This window comes from Ornithorhynchus anatinus, chromosome 19 (genome assembly GCF_004115215.2).
Source record: "Ornithorhynchus anatinus isolate Pmale09 chromosome 19, mOrnAna1.pri.v4, whole genome shotgun sequence".
Lineage (NCBI taxonomy): Eukaryota > Metazoa > Chordata > Mammalia > Monotremata > Ornithorhynchidae > Ornithorhynchus > Ornithorhynchus anatinus.
The window spans coordinates 30,810,453-30,833,101 of NC_041746.1; the positions used below are offsets into that span (position 1 = coordinate 30,810,453).

The 22,649-nt window shown below is 43.6% G+C and overlaps 1 protein-coding gene across 4 annotated transcripts in view; it reads left to right on the forward strand.

The window, feature by feature from the left end:
• Positions 1-243: 243 nt before the first annotated feature.
• The window catches only part of MANEA (mannosidase endo-alpha), a 29,954-nt gene continuing 7,548 nt past the window's right edge, over positions 244-22,649 (forward strand). Inside the window, exons 1-4 of one of the 4 annotated variants that reach the window (XM_039914815.1) lie at positions 244-324; positions 3,904-3,966; positions 10,311-10,905; positions 22,380-22,489. In XM_039914815.1, coding sequence (XP_039770749.1) covers positions 10,359-10,905; positions 22,380-22,489 — 657 coding nt within the window. In that variant the 5' untranslated portion in view covers positions 244-324; positions 3,904-3,966; positions 10,311-10,358. Of the gene's footprint in view, positions 325-1,831; positions 2,060-2,755; positions 2,839-3,903; positions 3,967-9,349; positions 9,488-10,310; positions 10,906-22,379; positions 22,490-22,649 lie in introns of those variants that run through there. The other 3 variants (XM_039914817.1, XM_039914816.1, XM_001506654.3) reach the window with 3 other exon arrangements.

Consider the following 22,649-nt stretch of genomic DNA (forward strand, 5'->3'; position numbering starts at 1 on the left):
CCAGGCCCGTCATGGCGGCGCTGGGCCGCCGGGGGGCGCCGTCCTCGCCGCCCTCCCCTCCTCCTGGCGCGTGCGCAGAGCGACGAGGCGGGGCCGGTGGGCGGCGGGAGCGCGCGGCGCGCGTGCGGGAGCCGAGGCGCGGGGGCGCGCCTTCCTTCCCTCCCTCCCTCCCTCCCTCCCTCCCTTCCTCCCTCCCTCCCTCCCTCCTTCCGTCCGTCCGTCCGTCCATCCATCCGTCCGTCCGTCCGTCCCTGCGGCCGCCTCCGGGTCCGGGTCCGCCGTCCGGCCCGCGCTCGTCAGCGCTGGGGTTCGGGCCCCCGCCGGGTGAGTGCGCTCCGCCCGGGCCCCAGGGACAAGCTCAACCGCCTCCCCCCGCCCCCGCTCCCGCCCCGCAACGGCGCCCCCGCCCCGGTACTCCCACCCCACCCCGCCAAGCACCCTCTGCACATCCTGCACCCCCTGCACCCCCTGTCCCTCCTGCACCCCCTGCACCCCCTGTCCCTCCTGCCCCCCCGCCCCTGCACCCCCTGTCCCTCCTGCACCCCCTGCACCCCCTGTCCCTCCTGCCCCCCCGGCCCTGCACCCCCTGCACCCTCTGCACATCCTGCACCCCCTGCCCCTCCACCCCCTGTCCATCCTGCCCCCCCTGCCCCCCAGCCCCTCCACCCCCTGCCCCTCCTGCCCCTGCACCCTCTGTCCCTCCTGCCCCTGCACCCTCTGCCCCTCCTGCCCCTGCACCCTCTGCCCCTCCTGCCCCTGCACCATCTGCCCCTGCACCCCCTGCCCCTCCACCCCCCGTCCATCCTGCCCCTCTGCCTTTAACCCATCTTGCCCCTACACAGCCAACCATCCTGCCACTCTCCCCCCACCCCAGCACATCCTGTTCCTCTGCCCCAACCCAACCTGCCCCTCTTCCCCAGCGCATCCTGCCCCTCTGCCCCCCTGCCCCAGCACATCCTGCCCCTTCACCCCCAACCATCCTACCCCTATGCCCTCAACACATCCTGCCTCTCTTCCGCAGAGCATCCTGCCACTCTCCCCCCTGCCCAGCACATCCTGCCCATCTTCTCCAGTGCATCCTGCCCCTCTTCCCTAGCACATCCTGCCCCTCCACTCCCCTGCCCCTCTCTATTCATTCTCTAATATCAAGGCTTCTTGGGAGAAGGTTTGGCTCAGCTTTCTGATCTTTTATTTCCCATTAGGGGCATGTGAGAATTTTGGCCTTCATCCTTTCTATTTATTTTAACCGACTTAATTTTGTTTTCATGGATTCACTTCTTTAAGGAAATGTAAAGCACAGTTGTTCAAAACAATGAACTCAATTTCCTCTAATATTGTGCAAGGTGAAAGTAATGTAATATAGAACATCAAGGTGATTTGCTTGGGGTCATAAGCCCTTTACCCAACCCCATCCCCCTGGGCTGAAAAATAAGGTCAGTTTTTATTCCCTGCATTATGAATGATTTCAGATAATTTGGGGGAGAAGACACAAAAATAAATGATAAAATAATTAGGGTTATTCAAGATGAAGGAATAACCAGCCTTTGCCAGTGTTTTTTATGGTATTTATAGAGCTCTTAACTATGTGGCAGGCACTGTACTAAGCACTGGGGTAGATATATGTTAATCAGGTTGGACACAGTCCAGATCCCAAATGGAGCTCACAGTCTTAATCCCCATTTTTCAGATGAGGTAACTGAGGCACAGAGCAGTTATGTGACTTCCCCAAAGTCACAGAGCAGACAAGTGGTGGAGCCGGGATTAGGATCCAGGTCCTCCGGTTTCCAGGCCTAGGATCTATCCACTACACCACACTGTTTCTTCTAAATCTTAGCACCTTTCTCAGAAAACCTGATTTATTTGCTCTCGGAGTGAAACCTGAATCTAGCAGTTTCCATTTATAAAATGTGTTTTACAGTACCAACCACTGACTTTTGCAGTACTGTTGTACGAATGAATGAATTTATCATACACTTATGATAACACTCCCAAGAGAAAAGCTCAGCGTAAATATAAAGTAGTATTATCGTGGAGCCAACCTTGGGGAAACACTGACTAGGTAAGTAAAGCAGAAAAGGCCCTCAGGGGTTACAACATGTCACTTGTAGGATATGATTAGCAATGGAGTACCATTAGAAAAGAAGGAATCATGGTCCTGGGGTATATGAACTGGAGAATGGTGTGTTGAGACCAAGTACACATCCTTCTTTTCTATTCTGCAACCAGTATAGGTGGCCAGTTTTGTCCACTGCTCTTTAAAAAGGTTGAGGAGAATCTGGAGACATTCAGAGGAGAGGGGTAACAGTGGTTACAGGAATGGAATATTGGGTTAAAGAGATGGAGAATTAGTTTGGTGAAAAGAGGGCTATGTGGTAATTAATTACCATTTATGAAGGATTTCATGGAGTGAATATCAACCAGCTTGCTTGTTCACAGTTAACCACAAAAGAGGAAATTGACTAAAGGCCAAGAGACATAGATTATCTCTGCTATAAGGCTTTCATTATAGTAATAATAATAATTATGGTATTTGTTAAACGCTTACTATGTGCTGAGCACTGTTTTAAGGGCTGGGGTAGATACAGGGTAATCAGATTGTCCCACGTGGGGCTCACATTTTTTAATCCCCATTTTTACAGATGAGGTAACTGAGGCACAGAGAAGTTAAGTGACTTGCCCAAGGTCACACAGCAGACAAGTGGCAGAGTTGGGATTAAAACCCACAACCTCTGACTCCCAGGCCTGTGCTCTTTCCACTAAGCCACGCTACTTCTGTCTGTTCTGAAGGGTCGAGCTCTTCAACTGGCTGAAAGCAGAGGCTGGATCAGCTGATCTCTGGTGGGCTCTTTCACCTCTGTGATTTCCTGAAGTTTATCATTTACCCTCTCTGCAGTGACTTCTATAGCATGTACTTACATCTCTCTGCAAGGGCTACCACTAAGCCAGTTGACTCAATATCATGATCGGTGAATAGTACATAAAACGCACAAGAATTAATACAAACACTCATCCAATCCCGCCTAAAATACTGCATCAGCCTCCTTGCTGACCTCCCAACCTCCTGCCTATCCCCACTCCAGTCCATACTTCACTCCACTGCCCGGATCATCTTTCTAAAGAAACGTTCAGGACATGTCACCCCCCTCCTCAAAAATCTCCAGTGGTTGCCTGTCCACCTCTGTATCAAACAAAAAGTCCTCCCATTGGCTTTAAAGCACTCTGTAACCTTGGGCCCCTCACACCTCACCTCACCTCCTACAACCCAGCCCGCCTACTTCACTCCTCTGGTGCTAACCTTCTCACTGTGCCTCCATCTCGCCTGTCTCACCGCCATCCCCTAGCCCACGTCCTGCCTCTAACCTGGAATGCCCTCCCTCCTCAAAACCGCCAATTACTATTCCCCGCCCCTTTCAAAGCCTTAGGGAAGGTACATCTCCTCCATGACTAACTTCCCAGACTAACACCCACTTCTCATCTCCCACTGTCTTCTGCATTGCCCTGACTTGCTCCCTTTGCTATTCCCTTCCTCCCAGCCTCACAACACTTATGTATATATCCATAATTTTATTTGTATTGATGTCTGTCTCTCCCTGCTCCAACCCCGACTGTGAGCTCATGTGGGCAAGGATTGTCACTTTATTTTTGTGTTGTACCTTCCCAAGCGCATAGTACTGCATGCAGTGTGCACTTAATAAATGTGAGCCCATTGTGGGCAGGGATTTTCTCTATTTGTTGCTGAATTGTACTTCCCAAGCACTTAGTACAGTGCTCTGCATACAGTAAGGGCTCAATAAATGCGAATGAATGCAATATGATTGAATGAATGAATAGTTTTACACCCCACCTTCCTTTCAGACTACTGTTAATTGTCTCTTTCTTGTTTTTCATGTCTCCAATTCCTAGCCAGAGTATGTCTGGCTTATAGCACTTCTACACCAGGCCAGGACCTTTTTCCTAAATGAACTGGTAAGTATGTCACCGTTCATCCTCATCTCCCTTGTCACAAGTGGAATATTCAGTGTTGTCAGTGGATGGGCCAGGTAGCTGCCAGTCTGTTAAAATGGTGTTTGCTACCACCACTTCTGCCTGGTGTCAGTCCCTGGGTTTGGCCAGAGATGGTTATTAGGCCTCAGCCAAAGAACAGGGTAAGTCAGCGACACACAACTACACACCCACAGATCTATCCACAAGTCCATCTAAACAGGGGGTCTTGCATGAAGAGCATGAGGCCTGGATAGGAGAGTGGGAAGGAGCTAGAAGAGCCCATGTTTGTTGGTTGGTTTGCTTTTTGATACTTATTAGTGCTTACTCTGTGTCAAACAGTCTTGTAAGCTCTGGGGTAGGTATAAGTCAAGTAGGTCAGACAGTTCCTGTCCTGCGTGGGGCTCACGGTCTTAAGAGAGAGGGAGAACAGGTATTGAATCCCCATTTTATAGTTGAGGAAACTGAGGCACAGAGAAGTTGTGACTTGTTGAAGGTCACACAGCTAGCAATTGGCAAAGGAATTGGCAGAACCAGGATTAGTACCCAGGTCCTCTGACTCACGCTGCACCCACGTGGTACTTACATTCCACCTCGGGCCTCTATGTCTCTGGCCACCTCCACCCAGCAGCCCAGACCAACTAGCTCTTGGCTCCAGGGTTATATTTTGGGAAGCCCCAGGTGAGCTACACCCTTTGTTCTCCTTCATCAGGGTTTCTCCCACCTAGATATCTCCCCCTCTTCCTCCTTGCCAGGTGGAGCTGCTTTTTGGTGCTACCCCTTGGGGGTTCAGATCCTAGACTGTGAGCAGCATTAGTCCGATTCCCAAATAGCCCTCTCCCGGGGAAACCTTCCTTAACCTCCTTGGCTGGAGAGACCAGCAGCTGAGGTTGGGTGAATCGGGAGAGTTAGAGGGAGAAGCACCCCTCACCAAGGGAAAGAGTCTTTGAAGTCCTCTCTGCCTCTGCTCTCAGCCTGGCCTGGCCTTCTCAGGGGATCTGGGCAGAACCAGGGATTCTGTGTGGTCAGAGAAATGACTGCAGCAAAAACTTCTAAAAGCTGAGGGTCTCCCCCAACCCCTAAACCTCCCCTCCCCAGGGATGGTTTTACCTAGGTATAGTCTCCCTGGGCCCCCAACCCAAGGGCAGCATCTGGTGGAGAAAACATCACAGCCCATTTCATCTGGGGTTTTCCTGTGTTCTCTGCTGGGATCAGGTTTTGCATGGCTGCTTTTGTCACGCTTGGGGAGAGTCCATGTCTGTATGACGGAGCCTTCTGTTTCTGTCAGCTTGGGCTCTCTTTACAGACTAGATCTGTCTAGGACCAGGTTTATCGTTCCATTTAGATAATCTTGGTTATATAAAACCGAATTTAAGTTTAATGTCCAACAACTTGATGTCAGCACCATCCCCCAGTGAGGTTTTGAGCAACTCCCCTATCCCTTGCCCTTCGATCCTGGCGTTTACTCAGGCAGTCCCCAGAGAGCGGGCAGAATGGTGTGAGTATAGGAAATGAGGCAGGGCCTCAGGGACTTCCACACATCAGCTCGAAGGATTGTTGGATGTGCAGGGTAGGAATGGCCTCTTCATAGGGAAAGAGGTCTGCACCATCAAACGGTTCCAATTTTCCCTCTATAACCATAACATTTCCCCTAGTAGTCTATTATGGGTCCCAGTCAATAACTCCAACTCCTCTCTAAGAGTTTTGTCACATCTTATTAAAAAAACTTTTATCGTATTCCTGCCACTGCTTCTGCTGCCTCTACTACTGTGACTCCCACCACCACCATCTGTCATTTTATAGGGCCTGTTGGCTCGTAGCAAAGATACACACAAATGTACTTAAGCTAATTAGCTAAAGCCCCGAGCTTGCCTATGTTCTAACCTTTTATAAAAATAATGAGTGATTTTATTAAGGAATTTGCCTCTCAATCGAGTCACTGTCAGAAATATTGACTTTCAGGTTGAAGAAAAAAATGCATTACATTTTCTGAAGGTATAGTGGCTTGAAAGCTTTGTTTCTATGGTCTCCCCACTATTTGTATTCAGTCGTTCTGATAACTACATTGTATTGCTAGGGCTGACAGTATTATTTCAAATATATTTTTCTGTCCAAGGAAATAAAATTTCACACTGACAAAACCACCCACATCCATTAAGGATTGATTTTGCCTTTCCGTCAGTTCCTGTATTATTTACCTTCATTCTTTTTGGGTACTATTCATATACCAACTCTGGACACAAAGTTCACAGAGGACTTTCAAGAACTACAACGGTTCAACTTAGTACAGTGCTCTGCACACAGTAAGCGCTCAATAAATACAATTGAATGAATGAACAGTTTTGCTTCAAGGAACATGGATACAAAAATATTCACAAATTGTCTTTTATTCCACCTCTGCTTTATGATCATCAAGAAGACTGGTGATCTATAGTCACAGTTCTGAAATGAATCTCTACTAGTTATTTTGGGATATGAGAAAGATGTTTTCTTACAGATTTGGGAACCTATAGGCTTGGATATTAAATGCACAATTTTAAGTTTAAATGATGGAAATATCAACTGTTTAGGCAGAGCAAGAAAGTTTCGATAGGGCTCACTGGGAAAATCAGGTTTTGAACAGTCAAGTTTTAGTTCAATAAAGATACGTATAAGACTTGTCATCAGGTAAGAGTGTCCGGGAGTATGTTTTCCCATTCAGATGGAGAAGGTTATGTGAGCAGATTTGACATATATTCCAAATATAGCCCAAAATCAATAAAAGCACCAGGAAATGTTCTGACTAGAGATAGAAAAGAAAGCAGAAGCCATCTGAAACAATTCATCACTGGTCAACCTATCCAGTGAGAGATGAAATCTTGTGAAAATTAGATCAGTACCATTCCAGGAAAACTGGAAGAACATAAAACTGAAAAAAAGGTTTAATAGAAAACCAAAAGCATTCAGCATCCACCAACTCCACAATGAAGTGTTCAATTCCCTAGGGACTCTGTGCAGATTAGAAAGAACCATCTAGTAATAAATTGTATTTGGGGCCATCTGTCTATAGAGTAAAAGTTGTATTCATTTAGGTCACTCTGAAAAGCTTCTGATTGGCTTGGAGACAGCTCATGGGTCCCAACTGGCTGCAGAGGGTTGGAACGGCAGGAACAGAGCAAGGGCAAAAGGAATGGAGAAAGAAAAAGAAAAGAGGAGGAGGAGGCCAGAGCACCAGCGTTGGCATTTTTGACATTAACGGATGAAACAAGGAACCTATATTTTTAAGTGGCAAAAGAAACAGTAAATTTAGTTAAGGTCTATTTTGGAAAAGATCTGTGTAACCTGAACACAAAGTACCCTTCATTTCATGAAATTTAAAGACAGAAAAGTAATGGATTTTAAAAGTTCTCACTTTTTTTTTTGAAGCCTTACATTTTTAGTATTATCGCAGGATGTGTCGTTGGTCATTAGTTTTTGATTGGATTTTAGGAACTGCAGGTGGAATCTCTCCTTGGGATCAAGCTCAGAGGCTTAGCTGACCGGACCTAGCAGTGATTAGACACACTCTACCTCCCTGGGTGACAGGGACTGTGTTCATTCTGATTACCTTGTATCTACCCCAGCACTTAGTACAGTGCTTGGGACACAGTAAGCACTGAACAAATATCAGTTATAAGAGAACTCTCTATCTCTTGCTCCCTGCCCACTGCCAGTCTAAGATGAGAGGGTAAAGGAAGGAAGATGAGGCTAAATGCATAGCAACTTTTCCTCCTCATTCTGGAGTCAGAAAAAGCCAGAAACGTAATAAAATCTGCACTTGCTTGGGTAGCAAAGGCATTCAGGTCTTTAAAGCCCTTAATCACCTTGTCCCCTTCTACCTCACCTCCTTACTCTTCTACTACAACCCAGCCCAGACACTTCTTTAATGCCAACCTACTCACTCACTGTACCTCAATCTCGTCTATCTCACCAACCTCTCACCCACATCCTGCCTCTAGCCTTGAACACCCTCCCTTCTCCATGTCCAACAGATAATTACGCTCCCCACCTTCTAAGCCTTACTGAAGGCACATCTCCTCCAAGAGGCCTTCCCTGACTAAGCCCTCATTTCCTTTTCTTCCACTCCCTTGTGCATCACCCTGACTTGCTCCCTTTATTCATTATGGAAAGCAGTATGGCCTAGTGGTTAGAACATGGCCCTGGGAGTCAGAAGGACTTGTGTTCTAATCCTGGGCTCCTCTGCTTGTCTGCTGTGTGACCTTGGATAAGTCGCCTCACTTCTCTGGGCCTCAGTTACCTCATCTGTCAAATGGGGATTAAGACTCTGAGCCCCATGTGGGACAGGAACTGTGTGCAGCCCAATTAGCTCTACCCCAGCACTTAGAACAGTGCTTGACATGTAGTAAACACTTACATGCCATCATTATTATTATCCTTCTCCCCAGCCCCACCGCACATATATACATATCCATAATCTACTTATGTTAATATCTGTCTCCCCCTCTAGACAGTAAGATCATTGTGGGCAGAGAATGTATGTTATTTTTTATATTGTACTCTCCCAAGCACTTAGTACAGTGCTCTGCACACAGTTGGCACTCAGTAAATACGATTGACTGATTGATCTGGGTGCATCCAGGTTTGTAGATATGCCCTGATTTTGAGGTAAAGGTGATTGCCAGTGCCTCGTAACATTACCATGATTGCACTCTTTGGGTAATGTCCAGATGCTGGAAAGAAAATAACCAGATGTTTTCTAATATTGCTCATTTTTTTTCCCTGTCACTCTAGGCTTCAAGGCTCTACATCACCTTGCCCCTTCCTACCTCTCCTCCCTTCTCTCTTTCTACCACCCACCCCGCACGCTCTGCTCCTCTGCCGCCCACCTCCTCACCGTCCCTCGGTCTCGCCTATCCTGCCGTCGACCCCTGGGCCACGTCCTCCCGCGGTCCTGGAACACCCTCCCTCCTCACCTCCGCCAAACTGATTCTCTTCCCCTCTTCAAAACCCTACTTAAAAAACTCACCTCCTCCAAGAGGCCTTCCCAAACTGAGCTCCTCTTCTCCCCCTACTCCCTCTGCCACCCCCCCTTTACCTCTCCGCAGCTAAACCCTCTTTTTCCCCCTTTCCCTCTGCTCCTCCACCTCTCCCTTCCCATCCCCACAGCACTGTACTCGTCCGCTCAACTGTATATATTTCCATTACCCTATTTATTTTGTTAATGAATTGTGCATCGCCTTGATTCTATTTAGTTGCCATTGTTTTTACGAGATGTTCTTCCCCTTGACTCTATTTATTGCCATTGTTCTTGTCTGTCCATCTCGCCCGATTAGACCGTAAGCCCGTCAAACGGCAGGGACTGTCTCTATCTGTTGCCTTCTTGTTCATTCCAAGCACTTAGTACAGCGCTCTGCACATAGTAAGCGCTCAATAAATACTATTGAATGAATGAATGAAAGATTCTCTGAGATTGGCAATAAGCCCAACCAAGGACAACAGGAAGGAGTCACCTGGTCCTGAACAAACAGTAAGGATTCCATTTTCCTTAGAGTAACATTTCCTTTTCCTTCCCATCAAATTGAGAGTGGCTTTCCCAACGGAACCTTGGAGAGCATCTGCAGTGAGCTGGCAGCAGCATCCTGAAAATTGCTCTGCCAAAGAATCATTGAGAGTTTTTCTACATTAACTCTGGCCTAAAAAAATAAACCTTCACTATAAATCAAGTTCAGTATTGACTACTTTGAAGGTGCTCACTGATCAGAATTCCAAAGTACAGAGGAAAGGAAGATGAGGAAGGCACAAAGATCTACTGGGCCACCTTCTTCCTTACCTTCATCAGGCCCAGCATTTCTTTGAGGAGAGTCACTGTTCTCTGTCATCTTTTGGAGATATCACATTTGAAAATTTCTTGTATAGCTATGCCATTATTTACTTATTTATAAATATTTTTCTTAAGAATCAGCTTTTAATGCAGGATACCCTAGGAACATAATTACAGTTCAGGCAACTAGTGGGATTTCTCACCTTCAAGACTCTAAACATTAGCTTAGTTTGCATATTGAAAGATAAAATAGATTTTACTGCCTGAATAGAATTTCTACCACTTTGTCCCTTTTTCCAAACTAAATTTAATTAGGAGGTAGATGAAATTGACATATTTGGGCCATTATTATAATTCATATTCAAAACAGGTGTAAGAGAACCTTTTACTGCAATCAATGCTTAAATCAGTATATATTACATTGTGACTGCATAGATTATTGCCTTGAAATTTAAGCAGGGTTTTATGATTTGAAATCTAGTGGAGCATTTGTTGATTTCCTTGGCTATTTTTTTTCTTTCTCATTCAGTTCATTGCAGCTGAGTACTGGCCACTTTGGCCTCTGAACTATGACGTCATGGCCAGGTTTCGCAGAAGAACATGCATCATTTTGTTCCTCTTCATCCTGGTTATTTGCTCCCTGATGATGGGTTTGAAAACCCTGAGACCTGATAGAGCAGTTTTTGGGGACCCATTTGGACTCGGCCTTCTCCCAGAGGTCCATCAACGAACGACCCACCTCGAGAAGAAGCCAGAGGCGGTGATAAGGGCCCGGGAGGATGGTGTGACAAATGCGAAGACAATAGAGATCACTGCAGTCAGTAGCGTGAAAGCATCTCTGCCCACTGAAGCAAAGATGGCAGACCTTCCCCCTCCCAATTATAATTTCCACGTATTTTACTACAGCTGGTTTGGAAATCCCCAGTTTGATGGGAAATACATTCACTGGAACCACCAAATCTTACCCCACTGGGATGCCAAAATTGCCAGCAATTATCCAAAGGGAAGGCACACTCCTCCAGATGACATCGCATCCAGCTTTTACCCTGAACTGGGACCCTACAGCTCTAGGGACCCTTCAGTCATAGAGACCCACATGAGGCAAATGCGCTCCGCATCAATTGGTAAGTACGTCAGTTTCCATGGCATATTACAAACACATTGGCCTTCCGCTTTAACTTTTCCCTTTTCTGGTACTGTCCAGTTACATTTTACAGTCAATCAGTAGTATTGGCTGACCACCTGTGGTGTGCAGAGCTCTGTGCTCACTGCTTAGGACAGTATAGTAGAATTAGTAGACACGGTCTCTGCCCTTAAAGTCTAAAGGGCGAAACAGGCATGTTTATTCCTTTTGTCCTACTCTGCTAGATCTTTGGAGGGTGACAATCCCAGACCACCAACCCAGTCCAGGAATTCCTCCCTTGAAGTGACTATTCACTTTTCTCCATTAATCTGTTCCCCCTCACAAGAGCGAGCCAATGTAAGAATCCGGCCAGGTCTCGATGTGTTCAGAATATTCTCTAGACCTTTTGCTTTGTTTACCACTACTCATTTCTATTTTCTTGTCAGTCCCTCTGGCAGTGGGTTGGCAGAGGACAGAAGGGGGGAAAAAAAAGTGTGCTATTTGCTAGCAATAAAAAGGTTTGGGGTTTGGAGGTTGGCCCTAATGGCAGAAATGAGGTTTTAAGTGTCTTTGAATTTCAATTCCATGTTCTGCCATGCTTCCCCTGGATAATCAGGAGTTGACCATAATCCTATGATATTCAGTTTTGGATACTCCCCGATGGACAAAAGGGCATTTTGCTCCAGATTAGGCAGACTGCTCAGTAATACTCTGGCTTCAACCAGTGATGTTGGTAACACTTTCCGGGCATAGACCCAAATTTCTAACACCAAGAGAATTCTGGAGGGAGGCAGGAGACTCCTAGAGCTGAAGAGAAGATGCCCCTAGGATTTTTTAAGAAGATCAAAAATCTTGGCCGCCTCACTTTTCTGAACCCAGGTCAAGCATATTAACCCTAGAGGTTGTCCCCTCTCAAAGTCCCCTTTCGTTGATTTTTATTAAAGATGATATGTCACTTTAAATGCCGGTCACAAATTAATCCCAAAGAGAAGGCACCTAGTTTGCTAGGGACCAAAGGTCTAGGGAAAAAATCTTACAATCCCAAGTAAGTGTGACTGCTGAAGTGCTGTGTGGACGGATCCACAGTTGAGCTTTCAGGTGGCCAGCGTTTTCCACCTAGATAATATCCCTCCATATTGTTTTGTGTCTACAAAGCTAACATGGGGTTTTAAGTTCTGGCAGGGTGGGGCTAGTGATCGGATCCTTTTCTCTGTGAACCTGACCACAGTGAGTCAGGTACCATGTCCACAGTAGGTGGATAGAGCAGCAGTCGGACAAAATAAATAATTCAATGCCGAGCCAAAGTGCTGCTTAATGAAACCCACTTTTTCCAGGGAAGTCGATAACTAGCATTTTGGAGTTATAATTTCACTGAACTGACAAATGCTAGTGGTAGGGATGGAAGTCCTTCTGCCCTCTCCCCCCAACCCCGCTCACTTCCTCACCTGAACATCAATTCAGTTTTCAATTCAGTCATATTTCTTGAGTGCTTACTTTGTGCAAAGCACTGTATTAAGCACTTGGGAGAGTACAGAACCAAATATGTATGTATTAAGCACTTGGGAGAGTACAAAACCAACACATATTCCTGCCTGCAGTGATCTGCCTGAACCCAGCAGATTGGTCTAAATGTGAGACCTGAGGTGGAAAAGAAATGGAAAAGCATAGTTAACCGTCCATCAGAGGAACCCCATATGTCGGAGTCTCTAGGGAAGCCTTGGGCATGCCTTCGTAAAGGAGGGTTGCATCTTCACAGTCCAGAGAACACCTGGTGCTGTACTGAGGACCAGGTCCTCCCAGCATAGAATTCTGACCAAATCTGGAATTTCTTGGAAAGTTCAGTCTAAAAGAAACCCAGTCCTGGCAGAGGGCATTTGGGCCACATGGTTGTCTGGGGTACTGCTGAAGAACTGAAGTTCAGGCAGAGCAGTGCTTAGTACAGCAGCCTCTGAAGAGTAAACATTCAATAAGTACTATTGATTGATTGATTGCAAGAGGGTTACAACTCCTGCAACTTTACCAGAACGCATTTGTCACAGAGAAGAGCAGATCACGTGGGTCATTTCCATTGATTTCTTTCTCTGCAGTCTGAGTGCAAACTGATTCTCATGCTAATTCTTAAAAATTCCATTCCAAACTCAGTTAACTGACTTGCCAAAATTAGTTAAAATAAATGTTTATCAGTAACAATCATTTTCATTCAAAATCTGCCGGGCCTGGGCTTTGTTCCTTTTTTCACTGTAATACCTATCTAATTATTGTATATAGGCAGGGGTACTAAAAAAAAATTAAAAAAAGTTAATTTAGGGTGACTCCAGCCCCATTCACCAGAAAACAGTTTGGAATTACTGTACTATGGAGTAGCTACATCATTTTAATTATAACCCAAAGCAACAGTTGTGGATTTTAATCAAAAAAGCATTCTTGGAGCAAGCCTGGAAACAAAAGGTGAAAGAATATGAAATGGCTGACCAAGTGAGCTGGAGAGCAGAGGGAGAGAGCAGGCAGGAAGATTGAGTGACAGAACAGTCAGTACTGCTGCAACAGAACGGATGCAAGATAATCATTTGAGCAACCCTGTTCTGGATTCTGGCACATACTGTTTCATCAGTTACCTTCTGGAGTCAGTCCACCTGGTTTAGGTTATTTTTGGAGATGTCAAAGGCACCCTGCCTCTTACCAATTTCATCTGCCTCACCAACAGTCATGTCCTACTGGGTGAATCCCCTTCTGAACAGGAGACATTTTAAGACTGGGGAGAAGCAGCATGACCTAATGGATAGAGCACGAGCCTGAGAGTCAGCAGGACCTGGGTTCTAATCCTGGGTCCGTCACTTTTCTGCTGTGTGACTTTGGGGAAGTCACATCACTTCTCTGAGCCTCAGTTACCTCATCCAGAAAATGGGGATTAAGATTGCGAGCCCCATGTGGCACAACCTAATTACCTCATATCTACCCAGCGCTTAGAACAGTGTTTGGCACATAGTAAGTGCTTAACAAATACCAACATTATTATTATTATTGGTGCCTTAAGGTACTTCATGGAGCACGGGAGCGGTACTGTCAGGATTGTTACCTCAGAAGCCTGAATATTCCTCATTTCGGTGCAGGATTGGACCCCACCTCTCCGTCCTGATCTTCCCCCATGTCGTTTTCCTTTGGCCATTTCCATTCACTGTGTAGGCAGACCAGAAAGCAACATAGGTTATTTCTTCTAATGATTGAGGACCCTTTCAAAATTGTCACCTTAATTAACACTTAAAAAATAGGCAAAGACATGATTTATTTTCCAGTGTCATACCTAAATTCCAGTGGTCAACCTAAAGTCAGGTTACTAGACAATCACAAACCAGCACTTAATGCCTTAGAACCTATTTCTGGCACCACATGGCCTGGACAATGACTAGGTTGTGCGGTTCGATTGAAGTCAGTGGGATTATCGTGTTCTGCCAGGCTTCAGTGTGTGCCCTTTCACAGAAATAGTTTGCACCATCTTGACCCCACTTTGGATGATTTCCTGGGCCAGTGATTGAAATTTCCCCTAGAGATTCAGTCACCGAGACCTGCATCGCTACTTTTATCCCTCCTCCAAACTCCTCAATTTTACCCTCTGACTTTATAGACCCCCAAAGTTCTCCCAGTGCGCTAAGCTTCAGTCCAAGGGATTGTAACCAACTCACACAATTGCCTACCATAGGGACTGGGTCAGCTCTTCACTTCCTATTTAGTTGATAGAGCCATCAGAAGCCTGGGACTACTCACACTGTGGAAGCTTCAGAGTGGAGTAAAGGTTATTTAAAGACTGTATTTCATTTTCAAGCTCTTTACCAACCTGAAACCATCCCGCATCTACAGTCTTTTTTTTCCCTTTTTTATAGTATTTGTTAAGCACTCACTATGTGTGAAGCACTATTCTAAACTCTTGGAGTAGATACAAGTTTATCAGGTTGGACATAGTCCCTGCCAAATGGAGCTCACAAGTTGGAGTGTCCCGACGACTTTAATGTTCAAGTGATTTTTTTCCCATTAATTGCAGTAAATTTTAGAAAGTCAAGAAGTTTTTGAATTAACAGTCTCCTTTAGCATCTCAGTTGGTTTCTGTCTTTGTCTGAAAATCAGCATTTGCCCTCCTAAGGCTTTTATTCAGTTGAGCCAAGATTTTGGTGCTCTGACTTAGAAGCTCTATTTGTGACTTAGAAAGCAAAATGCCTTTGTTCTTCACTAAGCAGAACTGCATATATGTGTCCTCTTTCATTAGGAAGATATTTTGTGCATTTTAATGTTGCGATGAGAAGGAAATGTTCAGGTTGTGTTAACTATGTGGCCCTGTTCTGCTGCTCTTGGATGTTAAACATTTCGTTCCACACCAGGCAAGCCTCTGAATGCAAGCCTCTGAAGAGTTTATTCCAAATTCCTATTAGGAATGCAGCCTGTTTTATCTTCAGCCTTCCATCGGGATCGTCAAAACATTCTGCTAGCCATATTTTTTTTTGTCTGAAAGAAAATCTGTCAGTGAATATTAATAGCCATGACATTTAGTGACACAGTCTGTCTTCAAATAGAGAAGGTTTTATTGAAAATTTGATGGCTGCAATAATTGTACTAGTAGTTTGGAAAAAGGTTGGATCTAGTGATTCAGAGGATGAATAATGTTTGCTAATTAAAACGAATGCCCATTAAAGCATTCTGATGGTTTGTATAAATGCCTGCTAATATTACATGAACAATAAAGGACATTAACTCTTGGCTGTACAGACAGCTGTAGGCTCCTACAGACTTTGGCCCCTCCATTCAAAGTCAAGAATTTCCCAGTGATGGAAATGCTAAAAAAAACATGGGAATCAATTCCTACTGGATCCTAGAATTTCTCTCACCACAAGGACAGGAATAGCAAAAGTCAATTTGACTGCTTGTCAAATTAGAAAATGTTATTGTAAACTGCATTTAATGATGATTTCGGTAAGTACCAAAGTTCATCACCAAAATCTAAAATGCTCATTTGATCACTTTCATTATGAAGAATGCAAGTACCATGGTTGAACTCCAGTTAAGTGTATTGTTAAATAATAAGTCCTGAAAAACCTCATTTAATTTTATGGGGTTACTGACAATTATTGCCTCAGTTTCCCAAACCAAGTAGACTAGAGACAGAAATGCACTGCCAGAGGTATCAGTTAAATGCAGTGTTTTATTTTGTCCTGAAAAAGCAAAATATATCTGATGTATTTCAAAAATAATCACATTACCTTTGCACCCTGTCCATACGTCCCATCCTGACCTTGTTTTCACAGATCCTGCAGCTAGAAATCAAGACTGAATTATTTTCCGAAAGCATGACATCTCAGCTTTCAAGAGGTCAAAAGGCTAATTTCTGAATCTGATAGCTATTAAAACTGTACCAGAAATGGCAGAGGTAGGGGAAAATTAAGTAATCAGAAAGAGCTAGTTTTTCAAGTTTAAATGTCATCTGCCTGGGTTCTGTTCTAAAAATGCTTTTGTTGGGGAGTAACAGCACTTTTACTGAACTTTAATTTCATAGTTACTTACCTGCTGTGGTGTTTGTTTCCTAGATAGTTGGTAGTTCAAGTCCACTGCTGCTGAGGTTACTTGAGTTTATGTCTTCCACTGATCAGAATAGGACAATGGCTCATTAAAATGTAGGAAAGTATGGTAAAAGTAATATATACTCTGAATGTCATTTAGACTATATTTTGAATTTTTAGAATGCTTTCTTATAAGCTCCTTTCTCCTCTAGAATGTAAGCAGGGAACGTGTCTACCAACTCGTAGGGATGTCTTGTACCTTCCTGTGAGTTTAGTACAGTGCTCTGCACACATTAATAATGGTAATAATAATGGTGGTATTTGTTAAACGCTTACTATGTGCAAAGCACTGTTTTAAGCACTGGGGGATACCAGGTGATCAGTCTGTCCCACGTGGGGCTCAGAGTTTTAATCCCCATTTTACAGATGAGGTAAGTGAGGCACGGGGAAGTTAAGTGACTTACCCAAAGTCACACAGCTGGCAAGCGGCGGAGCCGGGATTAGAACCCGTGATCTGACTCCCAAGCCCGGGCTCTTTCCACTGAGCCATACTGCTTCTGTAAGCATTACATTAAGTACTCAAATACCATTAATTGACTGATTGATTGAACTAGAGGCAGTAGCCATGGAATTATTTTTTGCTCTAAATTTTTCCACTATACTAAGCACTGGGGTGGATACAAGGTAATCAGGTTGGACACAGTCCCTGTCCCACATAGGGCTCACAGACGTAATTCCCATTTTAGAGATGAGGTAATTGAGGCACAGGTAAGTCAAATGACTAGGCCAAGGTCGCACAGCAAGCACATGACAGTCAGGATTAGAACCCAGGTCCTTCTGACTCCCAAGCTCGTGCTCCCTCCACTAGACCATGCTATCCAGATGCCTCATGCCAGTGTATTCTCTGAACAAGATTCTGCCATCAGCACTAGCCACAGGAGGCTTGGAGGAACTGTATGATCGTGTTGGCTTTCTTGCATATTCATCTTAGCCACTGGGGTAAACAGTATCCAAAATCTCCCAATTTTCCCTGTGCATCCCAAACTTTCCCTCCATTATCCCATCACTGGGATAATTTATCCCACTCCTAACGTCCTATTATCTTCTGTCCAAAGTAGCATCCTGTGGTAATGAATTACATACCCACACAAACTGACCAAACACAGACACCGCACAGACATTTTAGATTGACACTTTGGTGGTAGATTCAAACCCAATCACAGAGTAAGTGCTTTATAAATGTTATTCTTACTATTATCATAAGCAGAAGCTTCACATGGTTCAGGCATAAGCATACCAAATAAAAATATCTGCTCTTTCTTGCACAACCATATATATTGCAATAATATCTAGAACCTATATTGTTTTTGGTGCAGAGAAAAGCATTTGAAGAAATTGTTCTTGCAAATGTGAAATTAGACTCCCAAAATCAGGATTGGTGGGTCTTCTGAAACAGCCCATGTCCACAGGCAGTACAACTTTTCCATTTACAGACCAACTGAGATTCATAACCTTGTCAGAGTTCAATTGGCCATTTTCAGCTTCAAAATAAAGTCTAAATTGATTTTAACTCCAAGGTGAATCACAGATCTAATAAAGCTCTATACTATTAAAACCTAGGTACTGAGGTTTAAACCAAGCTTGGTTTTAATTAGATTGATTCTGCAGTTTGTGATTGTGAGTTGACATAATATGAAATTTAGTAAGTGGTTTAAATGAAAGCCTCCTTGGGCATTCCTGTCTCGGAAAGACAGGTCATGAAAATGCAAGAAGCTAAATAATTTCAATGATAGTATCTGATTTCATTAGTTTGGAGAGGAGATTAGCTCTTAATTCTGCTATCGCTAATGAAATGTTTCCCTAATTCCCAGTAGCAATATTCAGAAAACAAGAAGGTCAGCAGTAGGTCGTAAAGATGATGTGGTAGGACAGCCACAATATTGGACCAAAAATAAATCAAGGATGCCATTTTAAAACAACATATTTGCAAAATAACCTGCATTCTGTAAAAGTGAAACTTCATATAATGTGGTTTCAGCCCAGCTACTATCTTACTGTTTTTGTCCTGAACACTGACATCAGTTTATGTGAACAAATGTATGTTTACAAATTAGTGAGGCAAGGTGAGTGAGATTAAGGTGCTTAATAAAAGTTAAATTCTGTGGTCAATGGCAGACCTGGTTACTGTTGCCCAGTGTCAGATTTGCTTCCTCCCCGTAATCTGGGGATGTAAATCCTGCCTCCCCAGTCTCTCCACTCCAGTTCATAATTGACTCTGCTGACCATATTATTTCTCTAATAAACGACTCAGCGCACGTTTCCCCACTCCTCAAGAACTTCCAGTGATTGCCCATCCACCTCCACAACAAACAGAAGCCCCTTACCATTGGCTTTAAAGCACTCAACCATCTCTCCTCTTCCTTCCTTACCTTGCTGATCTACTACAACCCAGCCCACACACTTCACTCCTCAAATGCCACTGTATCTCAGTCTCATCTATCTGGACTGATTGATTCATCGATAGCAAGCAGGAGACAGTTGTCTGGGCACATGCCTTTTTATGAGGCATGATCCAGGGTTCATCCATTGAAACCCCACTTACAGATAATCATGCATGTATGAAGCGTAAGGCAAAGGGCATCTACTTCTGTGCCCCCAGAAATTGGATCGTCATGCAAGTCCCAGTGAAATGAGCCCCAAGGATGGAGCTGGCTCAATCCCCAGAATCAACCAATCAATAATAGTATTTATTGAGTGCTTACTCTGTTCAGAATAATAATTATAATTGTAGGAAGTGCTGGGGTAGAGACAAAATAGGTCAGACACAGGCCTGTTGCACATGGGACTCGCACTTGGGAGAGTTCAGTAGAGATAGTAGTCACAATCCCTGCCTTCAAGGATCTTACAATCTAGTGGGGAAGATGGACACACATAAATTACCCTTAGGAAGAAACAATAGAGTATAACCTTGAACCACAAATAATCCAAAACTCCTGTAACAACAGTTACTCCAGGTTTGTTCTATAACCTAAATCTTTGCTCTTTCCTCCCCCACAACACCTTTTTGTCAGCACCACCCTGTTATAAGTAAAAGGGCACATAATTTAATTCAATCATTTTTGTTTGAAAATATTGAAGACCATTTCAATTTTTTTCCTTCATGTCTTAAACATTATCATTAAATGTCTTTATCATCTCTGTACCAAACCTCTGAATAATTTACATTTATGTGACATGGTATCTATCATTCCCATGAAATCCCTACTGAGATCCTTCTCTGTAGCTACATTAGTTGTATTGTTATTTATTGGTATTCTTTTCTTACAGTTGTTAAAATAATTCTCAGTGCCTGATAGGACTGATTTGGCTTTGTATCTCTGGATCATTAACCAGCCCTTAGCAATCCTTTGGTTGGATTGCTAAAGGATCCAACTTTAAAAGGCAGAGAATCTGTTTATTGTTGTAGTGTACTCTCCCAAGTGCTTTGTACAGTGTTCCAAAAACAGTAAGCGCTCAATCAATATGACTGATTCACCTTGCTTTTGTTTCTAATATATCACAAACTTATGAACTCTCACTATGACAAACAATCCTCAAGGGACCCCAAAAATATTTTCCCTATTTAAAATATGTAAATAAGTCAAATAAATGTGATCAAATAAAAAGCCACAGCCTCCTCTGGATTTAGACTAGTGTTCTCAAGTTCCCAGGCAGCCTTCATTGACCATGGATCTGGTTCTGCCCCAGAATACTGAGTTTATTTCAAGCAGAAGAGAGGCCAAGGTGTTGGGGAGATCTCCTAAACTTCATATGGTAGCAAAGAGTTTTAAAAACCAGGAAAATTGTGATAGTATTTAGCTGGTGTCTACTGTGTTGCAAAGCACTGAATTAAGTGCTAGGGGGGAAAAAAAAGTGAAAATCAGATGCTGACCCTGGCCTCAAGGGCTCACCAACTAGGAAAAAAGGAGGCGGGGGGAGGGAACTGGTGAAAGGCACATAAGGAAAGATGAAAAAGTAAAGCAACAGTAGTGTAAGAATGCACAGTTAGGAATTTTGAGGGTGAGACACCCCAACATGAATTGTGTTTTTCCAAAATTGGGAATATGCATATTTTATGATAAGGCTTAAAAAAATCCTGTTTCCACATTTGCACTTACAATGTTTAGTTCTATGGTTTGATTTCCATTATAGCTCCATTTCAGCCATTTATTTTCCCATTCCTCAGTGTTCTGTATCAGAATAATGATAGCAGTAGTGCCTTACTATGTTCATGTTAGTGTCAATTCTCAAGGGTCTCTATCCCTTTCAAGTGTAAGGAACACTGGGTTTATTTGCACTTTGCCATTTTCTTGAAAATCATACCTGCATTACTTTATTACACTATATTGAATTGGTTGGCAATGGGCTCGCTCTTTGCTGCATGCACTATGGCCTTAACGGTTTTAGAGGTGCTTCCTTTTAAACTGTGGGAGAAAAAAATTGTATATTTCATTTGGTGCTGCTTGAAGTAACAAGTTATCCCCTGAATCACTTGTGACAGGTTTTAATGGTTTTCCATTATATTCTTGTCAGTTTAAAAGTGATTGATTCTTTGATTTAAGTATTTAGACTTTTCTTTTATATGACAGTATTTTCCTTGGAAGTTTTCCCAGCAGTTTTAACCCAAATCTATAGTGAGGGATAGGATTTTGATTACATGTTTATACTGCCAATAGTCTATAACTGGTTTTTGGTGTGTTTTTTTTAGCCAGTGTTGGGGGTGTAGAGTTAGATGACTTATCCTAGGAGAAATTTCCATTGTACCATTAGTATAGAACTAGTGAACTCAGTAAACAAAATGGAATGAAAGCTACATTTAATCCCATAAAACATCTCTTCTGAGAAAAAAAGATGGTGCGACGGTTACACAAATTAAAAGTGAGATTTTGCATCATGATAATTGCAATAATAATCATGGTATTTCTTGAGTTCTTATGTGGACCAAGAGTGCTATGCACTGGGGTAGATATAGCATATGCAGATAAGAATCATGGGACTCACAGTCTAAGGAAGAGAAAACAGATTTTTAATGTTCATTTTACAGATGAGGAAACTGAGGCATAGAGAAATGAAGTGACTTGACCAAAGTCACCCAGCAGGCAAGGGGCAGAGCTTGAATTAAAACTAGGTCCTCTGACTCTGAGGTCCAGGCTTTTACCACTAGCCATGTGGCATTATTTGTTATTTTTAAGAGGCCCAATGGTTCTGTTTATGATTCTGAGCCCTTTGTCTGCTAAGTCCCAGTGAGTACCATTTTTTTATGGTATTTGTTAAATACTTACTGTGTGCCAGACACTGTACTAAGCTCTGCTGTAGGTATACGCTGAGTTGAGTACCCACCACTGTCCCACAGAGGGCTCACCGCCTTTGCCAGTAATATTTTTGCCACTTTTCTTTATCCTATCAGAACCACCACCACCCCGTAGGCCTTTTCAGGGAAGCCCATCGGTTCCGGCCACTGGAGGCAAGTATTATGGAGGCCCTTTCACTCAGTTATCCCTTCCCTTCTCTTCTTACCTGAGTTACGATAGCTGGTCATTGTAAATGTTTCTAATTCTGCCTCTGTGTTTCAGGGTAAATATTTAGGACTTATCCTGGCCTCCATTGACTTCTCCCTTCTCCCTGGAGTTCCACGTGCCAGTATATCCTAAGTCTTCCTCGTTCTTTGCCACAGGGTTAGGAAAACCGTGTGCCGTATTCAATGGACACTTGATAAACATTGTCCATGGAGTATTGAAAGTGGTAATGCAGCCATCCGATTTTCCATATACAAACAACCATCACGGCAGTTTTCCTATGAGACAATCTTAGAAGGGTCCCTGAATGAAAGCATCAGTCTTCCAGTTCAAGACTGATCTGTCTGCATCACCTTCATTTTACTTCTGCTTTCTAGGTGTCATTGCGCTGTCCTGGTATCCACCTGGTTTGGCTGATGATAATGGGGAACCTTCTGATGACTTGGTGCCTCTCATTTTGGATAAAGCTCATAAATTTCACCTAAAGGTATTTCAGATAAGTAATTCCAACATTTAACAAGACAGTTGTTAGGATTTAAGAAGTGCATGATGTAGTTATTTCTAATGGAATCTTGATATGGAGATCAAATTGACTTAAGTTCTTTCTGGAGGTTATTTATTCATCACAGTGAGAAAATGCCTCATAA